The sequence below is a fragment of the Nothoprocta perdicaria genome, unplaced genomic scaffold (genome assembly GCF_003342845.1).
Source record: "Nothoprocta perdicaria isolate Ctin4 unplaced genomic scaffold, notPer1 scaffold_11, whole genome shotgun sequence".
NCBI classification, from domain to species: Eukaryota; Metazoa; Chordata; class Aves; order Tinamiformes; family Tinamidae; genus Nothoprocta; species Nothoprocta perdicaria.
This window is the reverse complement of record NW_020454205.1, coordinates 2,909,075-2,928,612: the sequence shown is the minus strand read 5'-3', so window position 1 is coordinate 2,928,612 and position 19,538 is coordinate 2,909,075. Positions and strand designations below refer to the sequence as shown.

At 39.4% G+C, this 19,538-nt stretch overlaps 2 protein-coding genes across 2 annotated transcripts in view; one reads left to right on the top strand and one right to left on the bottom strand.

Annotated features, from left to right (window-relative positions):
* Positions 1 to 1,832, bottom strand: part of WDR12 (WD repeat domain 12) — an 8,290-nt gene extending 6,458 nt beyond the window's left edge. Inside the window, exon 1 of the mRNA XM_026048309.1 lies at positions 1,731 to 1,832. Within this exon, the coding sequence (XP_025904094.1) occupies positions 1,731 to 1,832 (102 nt within the window). The remainder of the gene's footprint in view (positions 1 to 1,730) is intronic.
* Positions 224 to 17,935, top strand: CARF (calcium responsive transcription factor). The gene is made up of 15 exons (XM_026048697.1): positions 224 to 432; positions 2,301 to 2,422; positions 2,939 to 3,160; positions 4,153 to 4,273; positions 5,139 to 5,268; positions 5,814 to 5,898; positions 7,597 to 7,786; positions 8,211 to 8,331; positions 9,382 to 9,525; positions 9,974 to 10,207; positions 10,545 to 10,707; positions 11,559 to 11,634; positions 15,311 to 15,441; positions 16,452 to 16,806; positions 17,390 to 17,935. Exons 3-15 carry the CDS (start codon positions 3,005 to 3,007, stop codon positions 17,506 to 17,508), a joined length of 2,025 nt encoding a protein of 674 aa, XP_025904482.1. The 5' UTR covers positions 224 to 432; positions 2,301 to 2,422; positions 2,939 to 3,004; the 3' UTR covers positions 17,509 to 17,935.
* The last annotated feature ends 1,603 nt before the right edge of the window (positions 17,936 to 19,538 follow it).

The window sequence follows — 19,538 nt, the reverse complement described above, 5'->3', positions numbered from 1 at the left end:
CGCCCCGGAGGCGCCGCCGGGGGGACCCCTGCGCATGCGGGCAGCGGCCGTTCGCGCTCCCCGGGCCGGTGGGCGGGGCCGGGTAACGGCCGCGCGTAACGGCYGCCCCAACCGCCGCGCCAAGGGGAAGCAGGACGCGGCGCCGGGCGGCCAGGAGCCCCCGCCGCCTCGCGGGCTGGCCCGGCGGCTCTMCCCCTGCGGCGCTCTCCGAGACCGGGCGCCTCTCACGAGGCAGGCGCCCGATTATTTTAGTATTTGTTTATTTTACAATTTAGCTTTCTTCTTGAGACTGAAATCTTGCGCTGTTGCCTCAGTTCTGAAACACTGAGCGCTGGAATTCTGAGAAGCAGAGCTTCCATGTGGGATCCGACCCGCTCCCTGTCGCCTGAGGAAATGCAAGGAGCSAAAGTTACTGTGAGACCTCACGGTGAGGTTAGTGCAGAAAGCTGTGTTTTTAGGGACTGCTGCTTGTAATTTCTAGGTGTGATCATAAGTGAAAGGGAAAAAGGGAAKAAAATACAGAAATCTGCTACTCTGGCGTAAGTGGAGGTGGGAATAGCCAGCCGCTAATACATTTTTAAAGTAATGATATTTTTACTTTCTTGTCTTAAAAATATTTAAAGATCAGAGTATGGGCTCCATTACAGGAGTGGATTGCAGGTGATATTGGTGGTTCTGCTACATGAAAGATTCAGCTCTGTGCATTGAAATCATGTTCCTCTTTAGAGCATTTGATGTTGTGCAGGCTGCATTTGTGGATGACAGTCATTTAGTGACAGTGCAGCATGTGCAAGAGATGTCACTGGTTTCAACAGGCATATTGTCATAGGAGCGTGCCATGACCAAATGAATTGGAGTCATCCTGTTCCCCAAATGGGAAGTGAGGAGAAGGAGGCACTCTTTCAGTGTGAGAATAACCTAGCACTTGGCCTGGAAACAGCCTTGGAGTGGTGGAATTCAAGGAGAGCAGAAGTAGGTTAAAGTGGTTTGGGTGGAACTGTTCTAAGGCCAAAGTTGAGGTGTGGAGTTGTTTCTGCTTGAAGTATGTGCAGAGGAATAGGGCCTTGAATCCAGTTTTGCACTAACCCCAAATTGTGACAGTTCTTCAAGCTGTTACTGAATGTATGAGGCAGTGGTGTCATGCTTGAAACACCTGTGATGCCAACATTTTTGTGAAAGGAAGAGATACCTGTATATTGTTTATATACAGCTATGCCCTTGTATACATAGACATAYGTAGGATTTACCTGTCTTTTTAGGGAGTTTGCTGGTGTTATTTATATGACTATGAAATCTATTAAATATGCTTATACTTCTATGTATCCATAAAAATCTATTTTTTAGAATGAGATTCATCTTTGTTCATTTGTTTGGAGTTGCTCAGAACTAAATAATAGTAATAAAAAAAATTAAAAAAAAGTAATAAATAAAAATAAATAAATAAAATAAAATAAAATAAATAAAAAATAAATAAAAAAGTAATTAAAAAAAAATAAAAAAAAAGTAATAAAACCTGTGTGGTTAAACTATGAAATTTGTTACTGATGTGCTTGTGGGTGGCCTATTAAATGAAAACAGTGGTTAGACAAACTCGCAGGAGAAAAATGTACCCAGGGCTTTTAAAACAGAAATACGCTACTTAAGGCTCAAGAATTTCTGGGCTATTTATAACTGGAAGCTGGGTAAATATTGAAACTGGAAGCTGGGTAAATATTGAATACTTGTCCTACTGTTATCGTTTTCCCTGGATTATTATTAACCAGTGTTGGATGCTGGATAATTGTCTTCATGGACCATTGGTCCATCCCAGTGCAGCTATTCTTGTGGTCCATGGTAGATTTCTAATGCTCTTGGTCCAGGTCTTTCATGCATTTGGACTTTATGCCATCAATATCTTCAGTGTATCTATGTATTGYTTTGGCAAAATTAATAACTAGATGTATGTGGCTGTTGGATGAGTGCTTGTGGACATACTTAGATGAAGAGTGTGAGGGCATGTATGTATGTTTTGTTATCTGTGTGCACCAAATCCCATCAAAGTCTGTGATCTTTTGGAAAAGCAGATTTTGCTTGTATGAGAAGCTAAATTGTGCTCCGTCAATGTTATTGCTTTATCTATTTCTCATTGCAGGAAAAAAAAATAAATTACSAATTTTTAACAAGCGCTCTGTCATTAGCTTGCAATGGCTTTGGTACTTGTAGGGCTAAATTAGTAAGATCAAAAAAATGCAGCAATATCTTGATTGAGTCTAAAGAATATTTACATGGGAAGCTGAAATAAAGTTTTGTCACCCTTCCAGGTCCTCTTGTAATGGAAGAAATCGCAGCTGACCATGATGTCACTATGGAAAGATACAAATACGTGTTGGTGATTGACTGTAGTAGTACAGGGCAGTCCAAGAGACATGGTTGGATTTTTAAGGTAAATCTGAATGTCTTGTCATTATGGATCTTTTCTTTTCATTCTTSGACTTTACAGTATGATATTTTGTCAATATGTGTATTTTTCTCTTGATACTAATACAGTGTGTCCTTTCGCAAAGTATCACAGTTCCTTACTTTGAACTCATGAAGATATACATGTAACATGTAGCTAGAGGGCCTTTTAATACTGATATTTTGTAGATTCTGCCACAGTGCTGAAGTATTTGTGTTGTCTTAACAAAATCCTGTATTAACGAAATATTTAATGTGCCTGCGTCTAAGGTACGTTCTGAACTTTGGAAGATCAGATCAAATTGAACCCTTTCCCCTTAGACTGTCTATTCTAGGAAGCAGAAATGTATTCATAATTTCAATGCCAAAATGAAAAACAAAAACAGAAATGTTAGTGTTAGCTAGTAGTGTCTTGATTGGAAGGAAAGGAGCACCCTCTGAGAATAAAATGTAGAATGCCCCTTTTATTTATTTATTTATTATTATCTTTTTTTTTTTTTAGCACAAATTACAACTAAGGATTGAAATACATTCCACCGATTTTCCTCTGTGAAAGCATATAACCTGCATGGATTCCAGGGAGCTGTCCTTTGGACAGAGAGACCCCATTGCCGTCTGTGTCTCAGGCAGCGCTCCGTGCACGGCTGTGCCTGCCTGGCTGCTAAACCCGGAGGGTCGACCTCACTCCGAGCTGCCCGCGCTGGGAGGGCCGAGCGCGCACATGGTGAGCGCATCCGTAGCAGCGCCGGCCTCCTCCCGAAGGAGGAACCTTTGAGGGAACTTCTTAGGTGGTGCTGGTTTGTCAAAACAGCTGTCTCAGACTTCATCTGTAGCAACAAGGTGGAACTTTTCAGCAGTTCAGGTCATGCTCTCGTGGTTCTTGGCCAAGTAGCCAAATCCTGACTTCAGCTGTTACTAATTTTATTAAAATAACAATATCATATGTTTTGTTAGGCTAGCTGTGATTGTGCAAGGGCATGCACTTTTGCCACTGCTTTCTTTATATTCACTATATTGTTTTTAAGCTTATCTATTAAGACCCTCTCCCATCCCCCGCATTTAATCTGCTCAAAACATTACTTTGCAATTCTTAGCACTTACTTTACAAAAAGATGACTGTTTGGTCCAGAGAGTTTGTTTAGCATGTGTCGTACTCTTTTTGAAGACAGCTCACGCATCTAAAGACTTGTCAACAAATCTTTGATACTATAGAGTGTTCACCATAATGAATGGTTGTTAGGCTTCCAAGAATATCAGGCAAGCTTTTTTTGTCTGTTTTTAAAGTCCCGAAACTTCTCCTCTTTTTGCATTAAGTGTGCCCATTAACCTCACTTTCTTAGAAATAAAGAACAACGTTTTTATATTTTGTAATCAATTCTGCTCATCCATGATTATGTTGAATCCAATGGTGAGTGATTCTTAGGTTTTTTGGCAGCTTTAATAATGATGTCCCAAATGTCAAATAAGTGTATAATTCGATGTAGAATCCTGCTAGGTTTTCTCCTCTCTAGTGAGTTAGAATGCTATTTTAAAAACTGAAGTATTTTTTTAAATGACAATTAGTTATCTGTTTGCTTGTGCTGTGTGAAAGCACAAAGCTCAAAGGTCTTAGTTCCAGCTAGAACTTGTTCTACTAGTAATCAAAGCCAGTCATGCTGTGTGGTAATCACCAATTTGTTATAGCGCCATTCACTTTTATGCGTAATTGCTTTACAGATGATTGTTGCCAGCCATTCCGAACACGGACAGGTGCTTCATGTCATTCCTTCTGCCCAGCCAGGAATGGCCCAAGTGATTGTTCCTCAAGGACAGCTTCTGGACATGACCAGCATGCAGGGTGAGTTTAACCTGCATTGAATTATTAGTTAATTTTAAAAATTTCATAGTTAATTCTTTGCTTTTTCTTCATTTCCTTAAGATAATTACAAAAATATATGCTGAATTTACCAATTTACCTTCCAAATGTGAATCTACTGTCCCCCCCTTTTTTTTTTTTTTGGACAAAAAACCTTATGAACAATAGTTATGAACTAAGGCTTTTTGAACTAAGGCTCAAAAAGCCTTATGAACTATTGTGTTTGCTTTATGTAATGAGTAAACTGGAATGTCAAGCCCAAAACTGCTTCTTGTCTTATTTACTGTTACAGAGGATTTTTTTGCTAAATCGCAAAACTGTATTTTCAATTTTGAGTTACTTTTTTCATTTTAAGAGAAGCAGTTAGTTCAAGTGACGCAGCAGAAGACTTTTTTTTTTTTTCTTTTCTGGAAACTACTGTCAGTAATTCATTTCTGGTTTCACAGAAGTTTGTTATTTATGGAGAAAATCAGTTCCCAATGAAGAAAATGAASTGTACCTTTCGTTTCATTGCCGGTGTGTAAGCATAGGGTGAGATGCACAGCTCCGTACACAGAACTTAAGTTTTTCTCTGGAAAAGAAACACAGTGAAATCTGAAAGATGGGTCTTCATTTGCAGGCTTAGCTAGATGGCTGAGGTCTATGTACTAGCTTACAACCTTATCAAGTTTGTAGACTTTATCAGTATTGATTCACAATTATTGAACTTCTTCATAGTTTTGTCATATTGAAATCCTCTTATTTCTTATGTAAAAACTCTTTTCCAACATGCACAATTTAATTGTAGCTTGCTATTTCCTCATATCTATTCAGCTATTAACCAGGAAGATATTTTGTTTTTGCAAAGATGTTTCAGAAGAAAAGTGTGGTGATGGGAACTTGCAGACAGTAGCAGTGGCTGCTGTAGGAGACACTGCAAGCAGTTACATTCTACATCCACATGCATCTCTCTCTCTATCAAAAAGAAACATCACAAGGTGGGTGAGGAGTTAAAAAGATTACAAAGCACTTTGACCTGCTAGTAGTATTGCTAGGTTTTCATGCGGTTTGTTTTTGCAACAGTTACTACAAAATGAACAGAGAAAGTTTCTATGGAGATCGTGGTTTGTTAGAATTAGTGAATGACATGTAGCATCCAGTGTTTGCAGGGAGCATTTGTGTGTGATGGAGCAATGAAAAGAGCAGTTAAAGAGCCTGAATTCCAGAGGAAGTTGAATATATTTTGACTCGAGCAACTGATGTTTTATGTATGTGTTAAATTTAAAACTGATATTTTAAATATCGATATTTACAGTGAAGTAATTGGGCAATAAAATCAAATATGGGGAAAATGAAACCTACATTTTCAAGGCGAGTTGATATAATGTCTTACAATGTCTATAGCTTAGTCAGATGCTGTAGGAGTGTATATATAATATACTGTTTTCATGTAATAGACTAAACTATTGCTCTCCTGGTTGTCTCAACGGATGTGTTTTTNTTTTTTTTTTTTTTTTTTTTTTTTTTTTTACTTATTTTTTAGGCTATTGGAAGATCCCTTTCCTGTTCCTGTCCAGCCATTGCCCCCAAATACACCTCCATGGGCACACCGTCTCAGGAACTGTGAGGTGGGCTGCAAACAATTCTGACTTGGTGGTTTATTTCGTCTAGATCACAACACACTTAAAGGAATATTCTTATAGTTGTAAAATTTGCATGTTGTCAAGCACGCTGGTTCTATGAAAAAGCACTGGTACTAGCACATTATAAAATGTAAAATACTGTGGGAGCCTTTGTAATGCTAGAAATTGAATGCTCTTAATACTGCAGCACTAGAAAAAGTTACTGATTCTCAGAAGCCTGGTGGCTTCTACTGAGCAAATTGCTGTTTTGTTACACTAGTGATTCATTAATTAAAGAATAAAATTCCTTTAATATGGCATAAGTCTGTAGTGGTTCACATCACTTGGTRTTTTCCTCTAGAAATTGAAAAACACTTGTTGAGGCCTAGTCTGGGACGGAGAAGAACACCTTAACGTCAATGTTTAGTAAAACATTTAGCTTTTAGATACTCCCTCAGATTTGCTTTTTGTTGTGTAAGCGTGGTTACCTGAAGCCTTTTTTTCTCTCTTATGAAAAAATTCTGTGGTATCAGCTGCACAGTTTTGTTCTGTTTTTGCTTTAGGATTTTTRCACACTTTTTGGTGAGAGAAGCTTTATATTTAAAAAGCTGCTACTCTTTTTCTGATTACCTACTGAAAGCCTATAAAATGTCCATCTGTCCTATGGRTAATTCACCACCTCAAATGGAGAACTTGCGTGTTTGGTGCCTTTCTGCAACCCTTTGGTGTCTTTTGACCCAAACAGCACTTTCTTTTTATTTGTATATTTTTAGATGTCACTGTTTCAATTGACCATTATGTTCTGAGGATATAAAGATCTGTCTATACTGTTGAGCAGAGCTGTTGCCTGTTGCATTTTTCCTCCCTTTAAAGAAACAAACAAGCAAATGAAAAACAAACTCTGTKTTGTTCTTGATCACCCTGCGGAGACCACCGTGCAGGGAGGAGTGACTGGAACTCTGTTCCTTCCTGTGTGTTCTCAACAAGGTTATACTGAGTTCCTCTTACTTTCAGTTGGGAAGTTCACCATATTTTAGACCAGAACTGAACCCCAAATGGCGATGACTGTCTTGGTAGTCAGGCACCATCAAACATGGAGCAGGAAAAGCTACAGCTGTTCAAAATCAGCACTAACCTCTGTGGCTGGTGTTGATTTCCTAGTTGCCTTGAACTGTTCTGCTTATTTGTGGTGTCTGAACAGCATAATGCCTCTCGCATCCCACCGCTGTTACTTTGCTCAAGCAAAACCAGTCTTCATGTGTGCATTTTAGTTTTGGCTTTTGTATCCCCTCATTGAGGTGAGAGTAGGGGAGAGAAAAGGAATTCCTTCATTTTTGGCTTCAGGTAAAGCTGGGTCAGAAGGTTAGGCTTAGCTGCTGCATAAGCAGCTGAGGTACCAGGCTGCAGCTGCAGCTGGTCTGTGACCCTATGGTTTTAGGATCATGCTGGCAGCAACCTTGTCCATTCTGCTTGTTCTCTGCTGGATTTTGTTCTTGCTAACCATAGACATTGTGTCTGTTCCAAGTGACTAAAAGGKGGATGCTGTTGGTGTGAGCAGAGGTCTTCACTTCAGCTCAGGTGTTGGGGGTGTGTGTTGAAATGGTATCCTCACTTTCCAGAGTCCCAGCCTGCTCTTGTTTTCTTGGATACCAGATGTCAGTCAGCTGATGAATAATCCTATTATTTCACCTCCTTTCCATGCAGAAAATTGGGGACTCGTACCGTGGCTATTGTGTGAGTGAGGGCGAGTTAGAGGGTGTCCTAATGCTACACAAGCAGCAAACGCAGAGTGTGTGGGGGACACGCCAGTCCCCAAGCCCAGCCAAACCCGCCACGCGGCTGATGTGGAAATCCCAGTATGTCCCATACGATGGGATCCCTTTTGTCAATACAGGTAACTAACTTCTTTCATTTGAATAACTTCTTTCAAATTCCAACGTCAGTTGCCACTGTGCTCTGCYGGTGCCTCACAAGGCTTCTTATTATGTGAAGTATTGGTATTCATGAAGACAGAAGCCTCTTTTACCACAGTATATCTTCCCTATCTTCTCTGTATGTCTTCTAAGGGTGTTGCAATGCATGGTTAGTTTGGGAAATACTTTGAAAATGCTATGTGATCCTTAGGTGCTATATGAGAAGCATTTGTACCATACTGAAAAGCTTCTGCACTAATTATTCTGCCTTCTTACAAGTCTGATGTTAAATAGAAATAAGTATCGGWGAGCTCTCATTGTTTCTGTAGTTACTGTTTTACTATAGGGACTGGACCTCAGTGATTGCTTGAATATATGATCAAGTAGTTTACTTTCTGCTCCCAGGAAGCAGAGCCATTGTAATGGAGTGCCAGTATGGACCAAGGAGGAAAGGTTTCCAGCCCAAAAAAGCTGGTGAGCAGGAATGTGCCTCTGGCTATCTGTACAAAGCCACTTGTCCAGCAAGGTAAGAAGTGGTTATGAAGCTGGAAGATCTACTCCCTATCCAGGGGAGCTTGTCTTCTGGGAGCCTCGACAGAGCACTGTATTGGGGTGTGGACCAGTATGTGCCAAGGCTGAGCTCAGGCTGATGCTCGTTTGGAGGGAGGGAGGCTGTGAAAGTAAAGGAGGATGAAATTTGACAGGTTGCCTAAGTGCAAAGTAACAGTACATCAGGATGTAAAGCACAAGTAAGAATCACTCTCATTCTTGAGGACTTCATATCATGGAATTCTTCAGTACACCTGAGGAAAGGGGAGRGAATAGCATGAAAACAGGCTGTATTCTGAGTGTTATTCTGTTTATCCTTTGGCTCTGTGGATATGACCTATGTAAGCTGTAGCTAATAACAGGTTAGGAAACTAGGGTAGACTGAGAGATGCACAGTAAGCAACCTTGATATMCTCTGTCTTACCACAGTCATTCTTCTCCTTTTGATTTGCAAATCTCACACATATWCCATTTCCAGTGGGTGTGCAAACTCCTAGCTACAGTTTAAGCATCTTTTGTGAGTTCTTAGTTGAGTTATGCGGATCCCTGAATAGGTATCTGTGGATTTATTATATGGCTGCAGACCGTAGGTCAAAACCTACTGAATGACTGATGAACACAAATTTGGAATAGAGAATTTCTTAAAGCAAAAGCATCCATGTTCCCTCAGATACCAGCCTAGAATTGCATTCCCAGTTTTACAGATGACTTCAAGATGGGTGAACTTGCACAGCCTGGCTGCAGTGGTGGTGTGCTTTGTGTACCCTGCTGAGGGATGGGGGATTTTACATCACTGCTCTGATGTGGACTGCACCAGAAGTTCAGAGTCTGTGTCCATCTCTGCTAATGAGCATTTAGCAATTCCTCAGCTCCATTAGAGGCTCTTCATCCCTGCATGATGTGGCTTGAACTTTTTCTGTAGGTAATATCTGCTATGGAGTAAATGGGATTTTTTGTTTTCCCCTGAGGGCGAAGTGTAACAAAGTAGAATTTTTCTTTTTCTTTGTTATTCTCCACCACTTGGAAGGATCTATATTAAGAAGGTTCAAAAGTTTCCAGAGTATAGAGTTTCAACTGACCCTAAAATTGACAAGAAAATCATAAGAATGGAGCAGGAGAAGGCATTCAACATGCTGAAGAAGAATTTGATAGATGCTGGAGGTGTCCTCAGGTGAAACTTCCAATTGTYTTTTGTTTCTTTTTATCTTGACAAATGAAGAAAAAAGAAATAATTTCCCTGTTTTTTTTTTTTTTTTCTTCTTTTAATCATGTTATTAAGGCTCTTGTTAAAGAATTAAAAAAAGAAAAATGTTGTTAAGACTTATGGGGTCTGCATTATTGAGTTTGGTAGATGTGTTGCACACCAAACTGAAACTCGAGCAGGTGTTGCTGTGCAGGGAATAGCTGTATTATTTTGGGCATTTAATCTATTTTATTTAGCAATGCAAAAACTTTGAGAGAGCCCTAAGCACTCAAGGACTCTCATCTTACAGCTCAGAAGCAGTAAAAGCTTACGTAAAAACTCAGTCATTTGTCATTCATCATCAGACTTTCCCCAAGAGATTCTTTTTGTTAACTTTTCTTGAGAATAGTTCATAGAAATTCTCTCCTCTTGCCAGGTGGTATGTACAGTTACCCACTCAGCAAGCCCACCAGTATCATGAAATGGAAACTTCGTGCCTTCCTCCTTCGCCTTCCCATTTTCCTATGCCTTCTCCAGAGGAAGAGGAAGAAGTTGTTGGAGAGGAGAACTGTGCGTTGCCTTCTCGGCTTCATCCCCAAGTAGCAGACAAGATCCGAGAGCTGGTGTCTCAGGGAGTACAACAGGTCTATGCAGTGAGGAAGCAACTAAGGTACAGCAGTGCCTGGCTGGATAATCACACCTTTCTCAGTCTGTACTGCTATATCCACTTGTCCAATACATTTGATTAAATGGCTTGTAACTTAATGGCAGTACTGTTACATTATAGAATGTTTTTCTCATATGTTGTTAGAATCTATTTTTCACATTATATGTTTCATTTTATTATAGATAGCTATTAAGAGCTGCTGTCTTCTATTAAGAGCTTGCTGTCTTTCCCTCTGTGTAGCAGAGGGAAATACCCCAATAGATTGTAAATATTCTAATTCTTAAACATTCTATGATTCTATGATTCTAATATTTATCTTACTTCCTTTAACACATGACAGAAAGTATGTGGAAAGAGAATTATTCAAGCCTGATGAAGTGCCGGAGAGGCATAACCTGTCTTTCTTCCCCACTGTGAATGACATCAAGAACCACATTCATGAAGTGCAGAAGTCCCTGAGGAATGGAGAGATGGAGTATGACTCAGACAGCATACCAGCAACAGTACTGTTGGCTTCAGTGTTTCTTTTGGATTCTTGGATTAAATACTACAAGTCTTACTTAATTTTTACTGTCTAGACACATTTCAGTCAAATTGCCACTGAGTTAATACTCACAGAAGCAAAATTTTCAGTGCAAGCTCTGGCTCAGCCAAATTGGATTCAGTCTGAATAAAATTGTTTGGCTTTGTTCAATACTTATCTCATTAGCRTTAGATTGATTTTAGTTGATTGATATGTTATACAATACTAGCACTTACATGACAACTGCAAGAACTGGAGGCTGTGTAGTATGGAAAAATGCCCATCCCTCAAAAAAGATTTGAGACATTTTATTATGTACTGTTTTGGAGAAGTTAGTACTTCTACCTTCCCATATCTGAAAAAATGGGGGTGAAATGTGTCAGATGCAGTCTCAACTGGGACTTTTACAGCATTTTGAATATTTAAGTACTATCAGCCACTCCTTTGAGAAAAGTTATATGTTAGACACTCAAACTATTAGACTAATTTTCATTTAAATCCATCCAAGAAGGCTTTAGCCTTCATGTTACAGCACATACTAGGAATCATTTACAAAGTTTCAGTTTTCATTCAGAGCCTTTTTCTGGGAGATAGGTGTTGGGCTTTTTTTTTCTTAAAAAAAAATATATATATTATATATATATATATATATATAAAATAAATGTTTTATATATATATAAAGTAAACCAAAAATGTCCAAAATCTGTAGTTATTAGTAACTTTAGATTTTGACTTTCAGTGCCTGTATTCTTGTGGGTGCTATTGAGCCTGTGTTCCTGTACACACACAATCTTGCACAATTTTTAGGAACTGAGATCTCTTTCATTTCAGCTGCAGTGGACCACAGACAGTGGGAATGTGCTCACAGAAACGGTGACTGTTACATTTGCCTCATCACCTTCAGATGGTAGGACTGTATTAATAACTTAGCTATCTCSAAATGTGATTTTTTTTGTTATTGCTTTTGTCACAGAAGTTCAATCTCCTTCCAGAGAGGTTACTATCACGACCTTCCATCAGCTGAATTTAAGAGGAAAGATGACTTCTGTGTGTGTTTGGGGGCAGAAGAGAGCATTTGTGTTTGTCTGTGTGTGTTTTTATCATTTGATTTTATGTACTGAAGTAAAAAATATTTCCTGGTATGGTTGATGGGATTAAAAATTGTAGATCCGGCTTCTATTTAGCATTCCAAAGCAAGTGAAGATTTTGGCGAGATAATTATTTGGAAAAATATTTGGGACTTGGATGAAGGTGCTAATAATATCTGTGCAGATGAAATTCCTGCCGAACAGACTGGTCAGTCATTCATATCAGTGATGGCACTCAGTAGGGAGAAGCTGGATACCTGAGGTCCTTGATGGTCTGTGCTTGGCCCATTCTTAGCTCTCGTGCTAGAAAAGGACTTGTTCCTACTTCTTAGGATCTCATTGGTTTATTGATTTCCCCTGACCACATCCAAAATCAGGCTTGAACAAATAATTCTGTAACTCTATCATCAGAACTGAGAACACTGTCTTGCCTGTTCGTAATTCTTAGAGACGGAATCACAGAATGGCTGAGGTTGGAAGGGATCTCTGGAGATCTAGTCCYGCTCTCTCCGCAGTTCAAGCAGAGTCACCTAGAGCACATTGCCCACTGTGTCCTCGCAACTTGTGAATATCCCTGAGGAGATGTTTCTTTCATTTTACTGGCAATTCTTTAAGTGGAGTGGCTTCTTCAGCAGTGTGTCAGACCAAACTAGCATCTCTTGCCACTTGGTGGCCACCTCACAAAGTTTTAAACTCTCCACTCTCTGCTGTAAAAGGGAGTTGCTACCTACAATTACTTAAGCTTTAAAAGCTGTTCTGAAACAAAATCTTTGTAACTGCATTTGCATGTTATGCACATAGTTAGCATTACACATAGGTTGAGCTGCTCCTTTACACCACAGTGGCTGATAGTAAACTTAAAATGAGAATTTTCTTTCCTTTTCTACCTGATAATAGTCTCTCTCAAGGCTATTTTGCCCAGTGTGTGACACAGAAAAGGAGACTTGTGTGCATGTTTGTGAATGGTGTGCCCTTTCTTTGTTTAATATGTTAGAGATGAAACTTCAGGGAAGTTGCATCACAGAGATATGATTGCAGCAAGTCAGGAACCCAATTGCTTGTATAGATTACATTAAAATAATGCTAGAGACTACACGAGCGTTACTTATCGGAGTGGCATTACTGTGAGGTACCACCTTGTTCCCTGATTTTCCTGGAAGACACTGTGGGTGCTTCTGTCTGCAGGAGTCCGAGGGGCCCTGTCAAGATTGTTACGCTTAAAGATTTACCTGTGTCGACAGTTATCCTCCATGGCAGTTCTTGCCTGAAGAAGTCCTCTTAAGTTTGGATTTCTTTCCCTTTGGGCCCTGCYGTTCCCCAATCTGTTTCTTATCTTTGTAGCAGGAAAAAATAACTCACTAAAAGTTTAGGTCATTGTGTGACTTCTCCTAAATAACCTGGTGAACCTAAGGCGCATAAAGATGTTCTTTGTACACCAGTGTTCTTACAGTTAGTAAACAGGCTGAAGTTGGGCCTTTTTTAACTCTTATTTTAGCTGTTGCCGTATTGGATCAGTTTGAACTGAAAAACGTCTCATACACTTGGAGCTCTTAAGGTAAGAATTTCGGTGTGGACAACTGTCACAGGACAGGAGGTAAATTTTTAGGCTGAGTGAATTTAAATGGTGTCCCCCTTTTTTCTTTAGGGAACTACATTTATTTTTTAGGCAAGAAATGAATATGCAGTATGAGCAGAGTAACTGTGCTCCAACATACACATCCACATGAACATTTCTGTGCTTTTGTGGGAAGGCACAGGATAGAGGCGCTGCCTTCAGCAGCTGTGCTGGAGCACTTGACAAGGATGACTCTTGTTACTAACTACCCGAGTGCTGCTGATGGTTCAGAAAGTCCAATTCTTGTTTTCTTCCTTCCTGATTAGTTTGCTAAGGCAAATTATCCTGTCAAACAAGTACGTATCCATCCAGTGAAATGCTACGTTCTAGAGGGATTTAGAGGGAATTGGATTTGATGAGTTTTCTGCACAACTCAAGTACCGATTCCCTGGATGTAAGCACATACACATATTCTAGCATATCTTGTCTCCACTTAAATATGTGGGGTGATTCTGCATGCTGATTATAATTGACATTAATACTGCAAGCACATGACTATTGCATGTCTAAGCAAAAAGAGATACCTTACTCTGAAGAAATATTTCACATCCAAATATGTGAAATGGTGGCAAGGAAGGGAAGAAAACTAATTTCTCCAACCATTCTCTGAATAAATATTTTAATTTTATTTCAACTTGTGCTGAACTGAGACAATTTCACGTGGATATGTTCCTTCAAAGAGTCGAGCGTTAGTAGAACTGAAACCCAATTGTTTACTTCCTTGCTGTATAGAGTTCTGTTTTGACCTTAAATAGGCTATTCAGCATATGGTACCACTTTTTTTCTTTCTCCCTTATGCATAAGGATCACTGTAACCTTATGCATAAGGATCATATGTATTTTAAAAATTATGGCATTCTGACTGAGTGTATATGCATGGGAGATCTCTATATAAATATTAAAAAGCACATAAAATTTGGAAGTAGTTGTGATCAAGGAGAATTATAGACTCTGTTATTTCGTTAGTAAGATAAAGAGTTATAGCTTGCAATTGAGTGTACATGTTAAAACATACCTCTGGCTGCTCAGGTTGCTGGACTCTATAGTTTCTTATTAGAAAGCTTTTCATGGTTGCTAACCATTCTGTTTTCTGTTTACCAGGCTAATCCATTTGCACATGGCGTGCTCTTTTGCAGTTAGAGCAGTGAAACTGCAAAATAGGAGACTGAGTGATGTTAATTTGTATCCTTATAAATACAATCCTATCCAAAATGCTTTGGGTGTTGTCTCAAACTGGAAGTGAAGTCATCCCATGGAAAGTTTTCTTGCAGAAATTATTACTAGTGAATCATGGTTTCCCCAAGTTTTGAGGAAACTAAGTCTTCAGTCTTGCATTAACTAAGAGTTTTGAGAATGTGATGTAACCTGTAGGATTAAATGCTTCTAGGTAAATCAACTTTCTTTAAAATTGTGTTTGGTGCAAGATAGTCCAAAAGTCATCCTCATTCCACTGCAACACTTGGAAGGTACTTGGGAGGCTTGCAGGATTTGCTGTGCAGAATTTTATTTTGGAAGGCAATCCTTACTTTTAATGTTTATCTATGATTGAGGCTTTACTGAAAATGTAAGCGTGGCCCAGTGGTTTGATTGATGCTTTGATGGAGAGATTTTTGCTTTTACATGGTAACTAGAAAAGCACAGAGATCAATTACTTCGACCTGTGGATCACAYTTACTGGTACTTCTTTTTACACTCTGAACACATATAAACCATCTTTCTACTTTTTTTTTTAAATGCTTTTCTGGAAAAAAGACAGAGAATGCCAGATACATGCACGTGTCTTTATATGTCTACATCAAGGCTGAGCGGGCTTGTTGGATTCACCAAGAAGTTTTTTAAACACAGATACAACTGTCTGTTCACTCCCTGTGTCCCTCTAGGGAGTCCAGCAAAGGAGCCGGTCATCASCAAAGCAGATTGCAGCCATAGCGGGGAGTCCCTGCTACCACAAACAGCTCAACTGTTGTCGTCACTCTCTTCATTTCAGCCCAAGATATTTGCACAACTTCAGGTACAGTCAAGTCATCTCAGACCTTCCTTTCTTTTACACAATATCAGATGTTCTGTACTGAGAATGCTAAAGATGAGATGAGAACGAGTTTTCCCTCGCCTAACTATCCCAAACAGTGGCTGAGGGAATGTGTGTTTGAAACAGAAGTCAGGTCCTGCTCTGCCCCTTCTCTGCACATGGTTAGCATCTAGTTGTAGTTGAACAAGGGATCCCGTGGATCCCACTGCCGTATTTTGGCACTTTGAGATTGGAGTCTCTTGTGAAGGCAGACCCAAGCAGATGAAGGTAGTGGAGTTCTGCCTCTAGCCACGTACCTTTTTGTTTTTTCTTTTTTTTCCTCCCCAGCAGGTGCAGTCATTTCATAATGAACTTGCTGCAAAACTGCTGGGTGATAAATTGGTCTTTTGTTTTATTTCTTCTAAATCCTCCTCTAGCCTCTTAAAATCTGCGAATATTCTAAAATTCAGATCTGTAAAACTTCTAGTTTGAAATGCTGAAGAAAGGTATAAGTACCTTATGCCAATATTACTTCTAAAGATCATCTCCCTTCAAACTTGTCTCTTGCAGCCTTCTTCCCTTAACCACTCCTGTGGCAAACTGCTGCCTTATTTCCTCAAACCTAGTGATCTCTTACCTAGGAATGCAGCTTGCTGCAAGATAAGATTCTGCTTGCTGTTCCTCCTCTTTCAGAAGACAGTGTGGCCCCGGCCCACTCTCTTTTTAAAGCTGTCTGGCTTTTAGTACCTGTCCCTCTGGAGAAGAGGCAGTACTGGGGAAACAAGTCACATTTGGATAGGGAGCATCAATTGCAAACTACAGTGTTATGGTCATTTAGATGCTAGTGAACACCCTTATCCTGAGTTTTTTCTAACACATGTCTAGCCTAAGGAAGGCTGACTGTGTGAATGAGATGATGTATAGCAAGTCAGAAGCAAAATATGTAGTGTTAAATGCAAATTCCTTCTGCTGTAAATAATGATGTTTTAGTACTTGTGCCTTCTCTTTCACAGGGATTACAGCTGCAGTCAACATTTAGCTCCACGAATGGATCAACAGCCCTGATAGCTGTGAATAACCATTCCCCTCCCAGCTCTGCAAGTCTCTTGGATCCCATAGGGAGTCCARTAACCAACCAAGTTAGTCAGGAGCAAAGCCTGCAAGTGAGCACTGTTCTAACCCAGCGTAGCACCACAGGCTCTGCTTTGGGACATCCCCCTGGCTCCRAGCACGGTCTGGTCACCATGGACCAGCTGGTAGCAGCTGAAGGGGTAGATGACGCCCGAGGCCTGGAAGGAGGAGTCCATCCGATTCTCCTGGGCGATGTACAGACTGTTCCGGTGCTAAACATGGACAGCCATCAGCTTAGTAAGTTGCAGCCTTCCTGATAATAAGAAGTTTTGTTCCTGTCTGGTCTCTCACACAAGTGGCACTTTAAGAATAGCTTTAAGAATAAGGTCCTTATCTGTGTAGGCATTGAGATATGGCCGTGCCAGTCATGAATGAAGTATAAATCGTTCTTTAAATCAGCATGGGTTAGTGTGAACTGAAATGTGATCTTTCAGCCATAGCACCTTCTTTTTTTTTTTAAAAAAAAAAAAAAAAAAAAAAAAAAAAAAAAAAAAAAAAAGGTAGATTTATTTTTCTAAAGGGAAAAGGAAAAATATTTTTGGGGAAGTAATTTTATAGTTTTAAGCTTATTTTGGGGTAGAACCCTTTAAATATTCTTTCTTATTTACTGTATATTACTGCAGCAAATTTGTTTTAGCTTGCAGTGTCTTGTAACACAATAGACAACATAGCTGCCTGTCAGACTACTCAGCCATTAGCTTTACAGATGCCTTGCTTATTTGTTTTAATTCTACCACTATTATTTTTAAGTGCATGCAGTTATTGAGACTGAAGTGTTATAACTTGAGTTTGAACTTCAATGTTTTGTTTTTCTTTTAAGCTGAAGAAAATCCAGAGGGTATTRTCTGTGTGAGCCGTGTTAAACAAGAACCCAGAGAAAAACTCTTGTCTGTGGAGACAGATAAAATCAGAGTCCACCAGAGCTCATCACCTATTTGAATGTAGAATGCTGCATGGATTTTTCAGATCAAAGGATTCAAAACATCTTGGAAAGAAAGGTGGATGCTATCAAARTCGTGCCAATCTTTTAAAAATGAAATTGTGCCATTCAGGCTAGGCATATTTTACACAGGTTCTGATGGACAGCTGCTTTGCTTTACAGCTGATATGGTTCACTGCCAATTCCAATTATTCACTTCCCATCTGGAATTCCACCTCTCTCTTCTATTTCAAGTTTTGAGTAGTTTAGAGGGTATCCAGATGGCCCATTTTGGTCAGCATTTGTGAAGATCTTGCACAATTAAATCCTTTCGTTTTAGAGTGTGGATCAAAATACTGATTTTTGCTTATCTCCTTGAGACCCTCAATTGTTACAGTGCTCTAGAAATGGTGGAGTCTACCAGCTCCRAGACCCCAGAATCCAGCACAAAGGGCTTCAACACAGCAATAGTTCTGTACTCAAGTGAAGGTCCCAGATGCTACGTTTCAAATGTGATATGGGAAGAAGAAAGTGCAACTTTGACCTGATCGTGATGTTAATGGTGTGAAGATCAAGGAAAGGAGAAAGGTGAGGTTGCCAGGTGAAAGTGAGATTGAATGATGAAGAAAAGCATGTGAATTGTAGCAGCGAAGGTTTTCAACTTTGACATCTTTGAATTTATGCTCTGTCTTTATAATGAGGTTATTTGCTGCAAGCTGCCTTTGTTCACATCTGAAAGCAGGAGTCCTGTCTGCTGGAAAAACATTGATGCTGCAGTTTCAGCTCATCTCCTTTTTGCTTTATGTTCTTACACTATAAAGTCGGGCACGATTTAACCTGCTGCCGTTCATGGTGTGCGTCTTGCTGATGCATTACTAACTGAGAGAGGTCCAGGAAGACAAAGCAACTCATATAAATCCAAGCAATATGTGTAAATGTGCAGCCATTAGAATATTCAGGAAACAAAATCTTCTTTCTAACAGTAGCAATTTTGGACTGAAGTCGTCTGTAGTTCTTAGAGCAGCTGATGGGTGTCTCTTAAAAACTGAATATGATCAAGGAATGTCTTTCAGCAACATTTAAACCAAAGTCCTAAGYGGCACAAACAGAGTTACGTGATCAGTGACAGACACATTTCTTTAGTTCTACCTACAAATAACTTGAAATCCATTTAGAGCAGTAAATGAAACTCACCCCAACTTAGATGCTAGGTTTAATAAAACCCTGTTTTGCTTCAGATGTTGAATTTTTAAAGCAATGTGCAGTCCGTGTACAGCAATGCTAACAGTTCCATTATTAGTTCATATTTCTTGAGAATATAGTCATAGTTAGATTTTTTTTTCCTGTATGCTGTACAAGAATGCAACTGAGGAGTTCTATCTTTCACACTAAAAGAGAAAAAATATTTAAATTAGGTAGAAAACAAAGGAATACTACTTGAATATAAAGATTAACATTTTTAAAATCATTAGTGTTGTTAACACATAATSAAGGCATTCACAGGTATAACTTAGCTGCTGGACATATAAAACTATTTTTAATGTCCTTCTGTGTTTTCTAAAGCTTTCTAAAGTCTCCCATTGAACTTGGGTTCCCAAAACTTCTATATGCAGCATCTGTTAGGCAGGTGCTATGTTTTAGTCTTACCTTAAAATATATTAACTTCTGTGAGGTTGAATAATACTATTAGTGTTGCTCATTTAAAGCTACTCTTTGTGGGTTAGCTTAAATTGGAACTTTCCAATAAGATAATGCTTTTATTTGATAAGAGTATTCTATCATGCCAGCACRTAGAGAATCTTCAGTTCTTTGGAGTCTCATGCTTTGTTTGTACACTGACCTCTTTTGTGGTATGCCGTTCTCATTTCTGAGTAGGTAAATCCCATGATGATCACCCTTTTAGTCTGTTTTGGCTTGCTTTTTGTTAAATTGTGAGCGCTTGTCCAGAATGGATGTTCTTTCCTGCTGCAATCATAGTTACAGAATACCCAGCCAACACCTTTTTATTTTTGAATTAGTAACAGTATGCTAAAAATGGGTGGATCCTTCC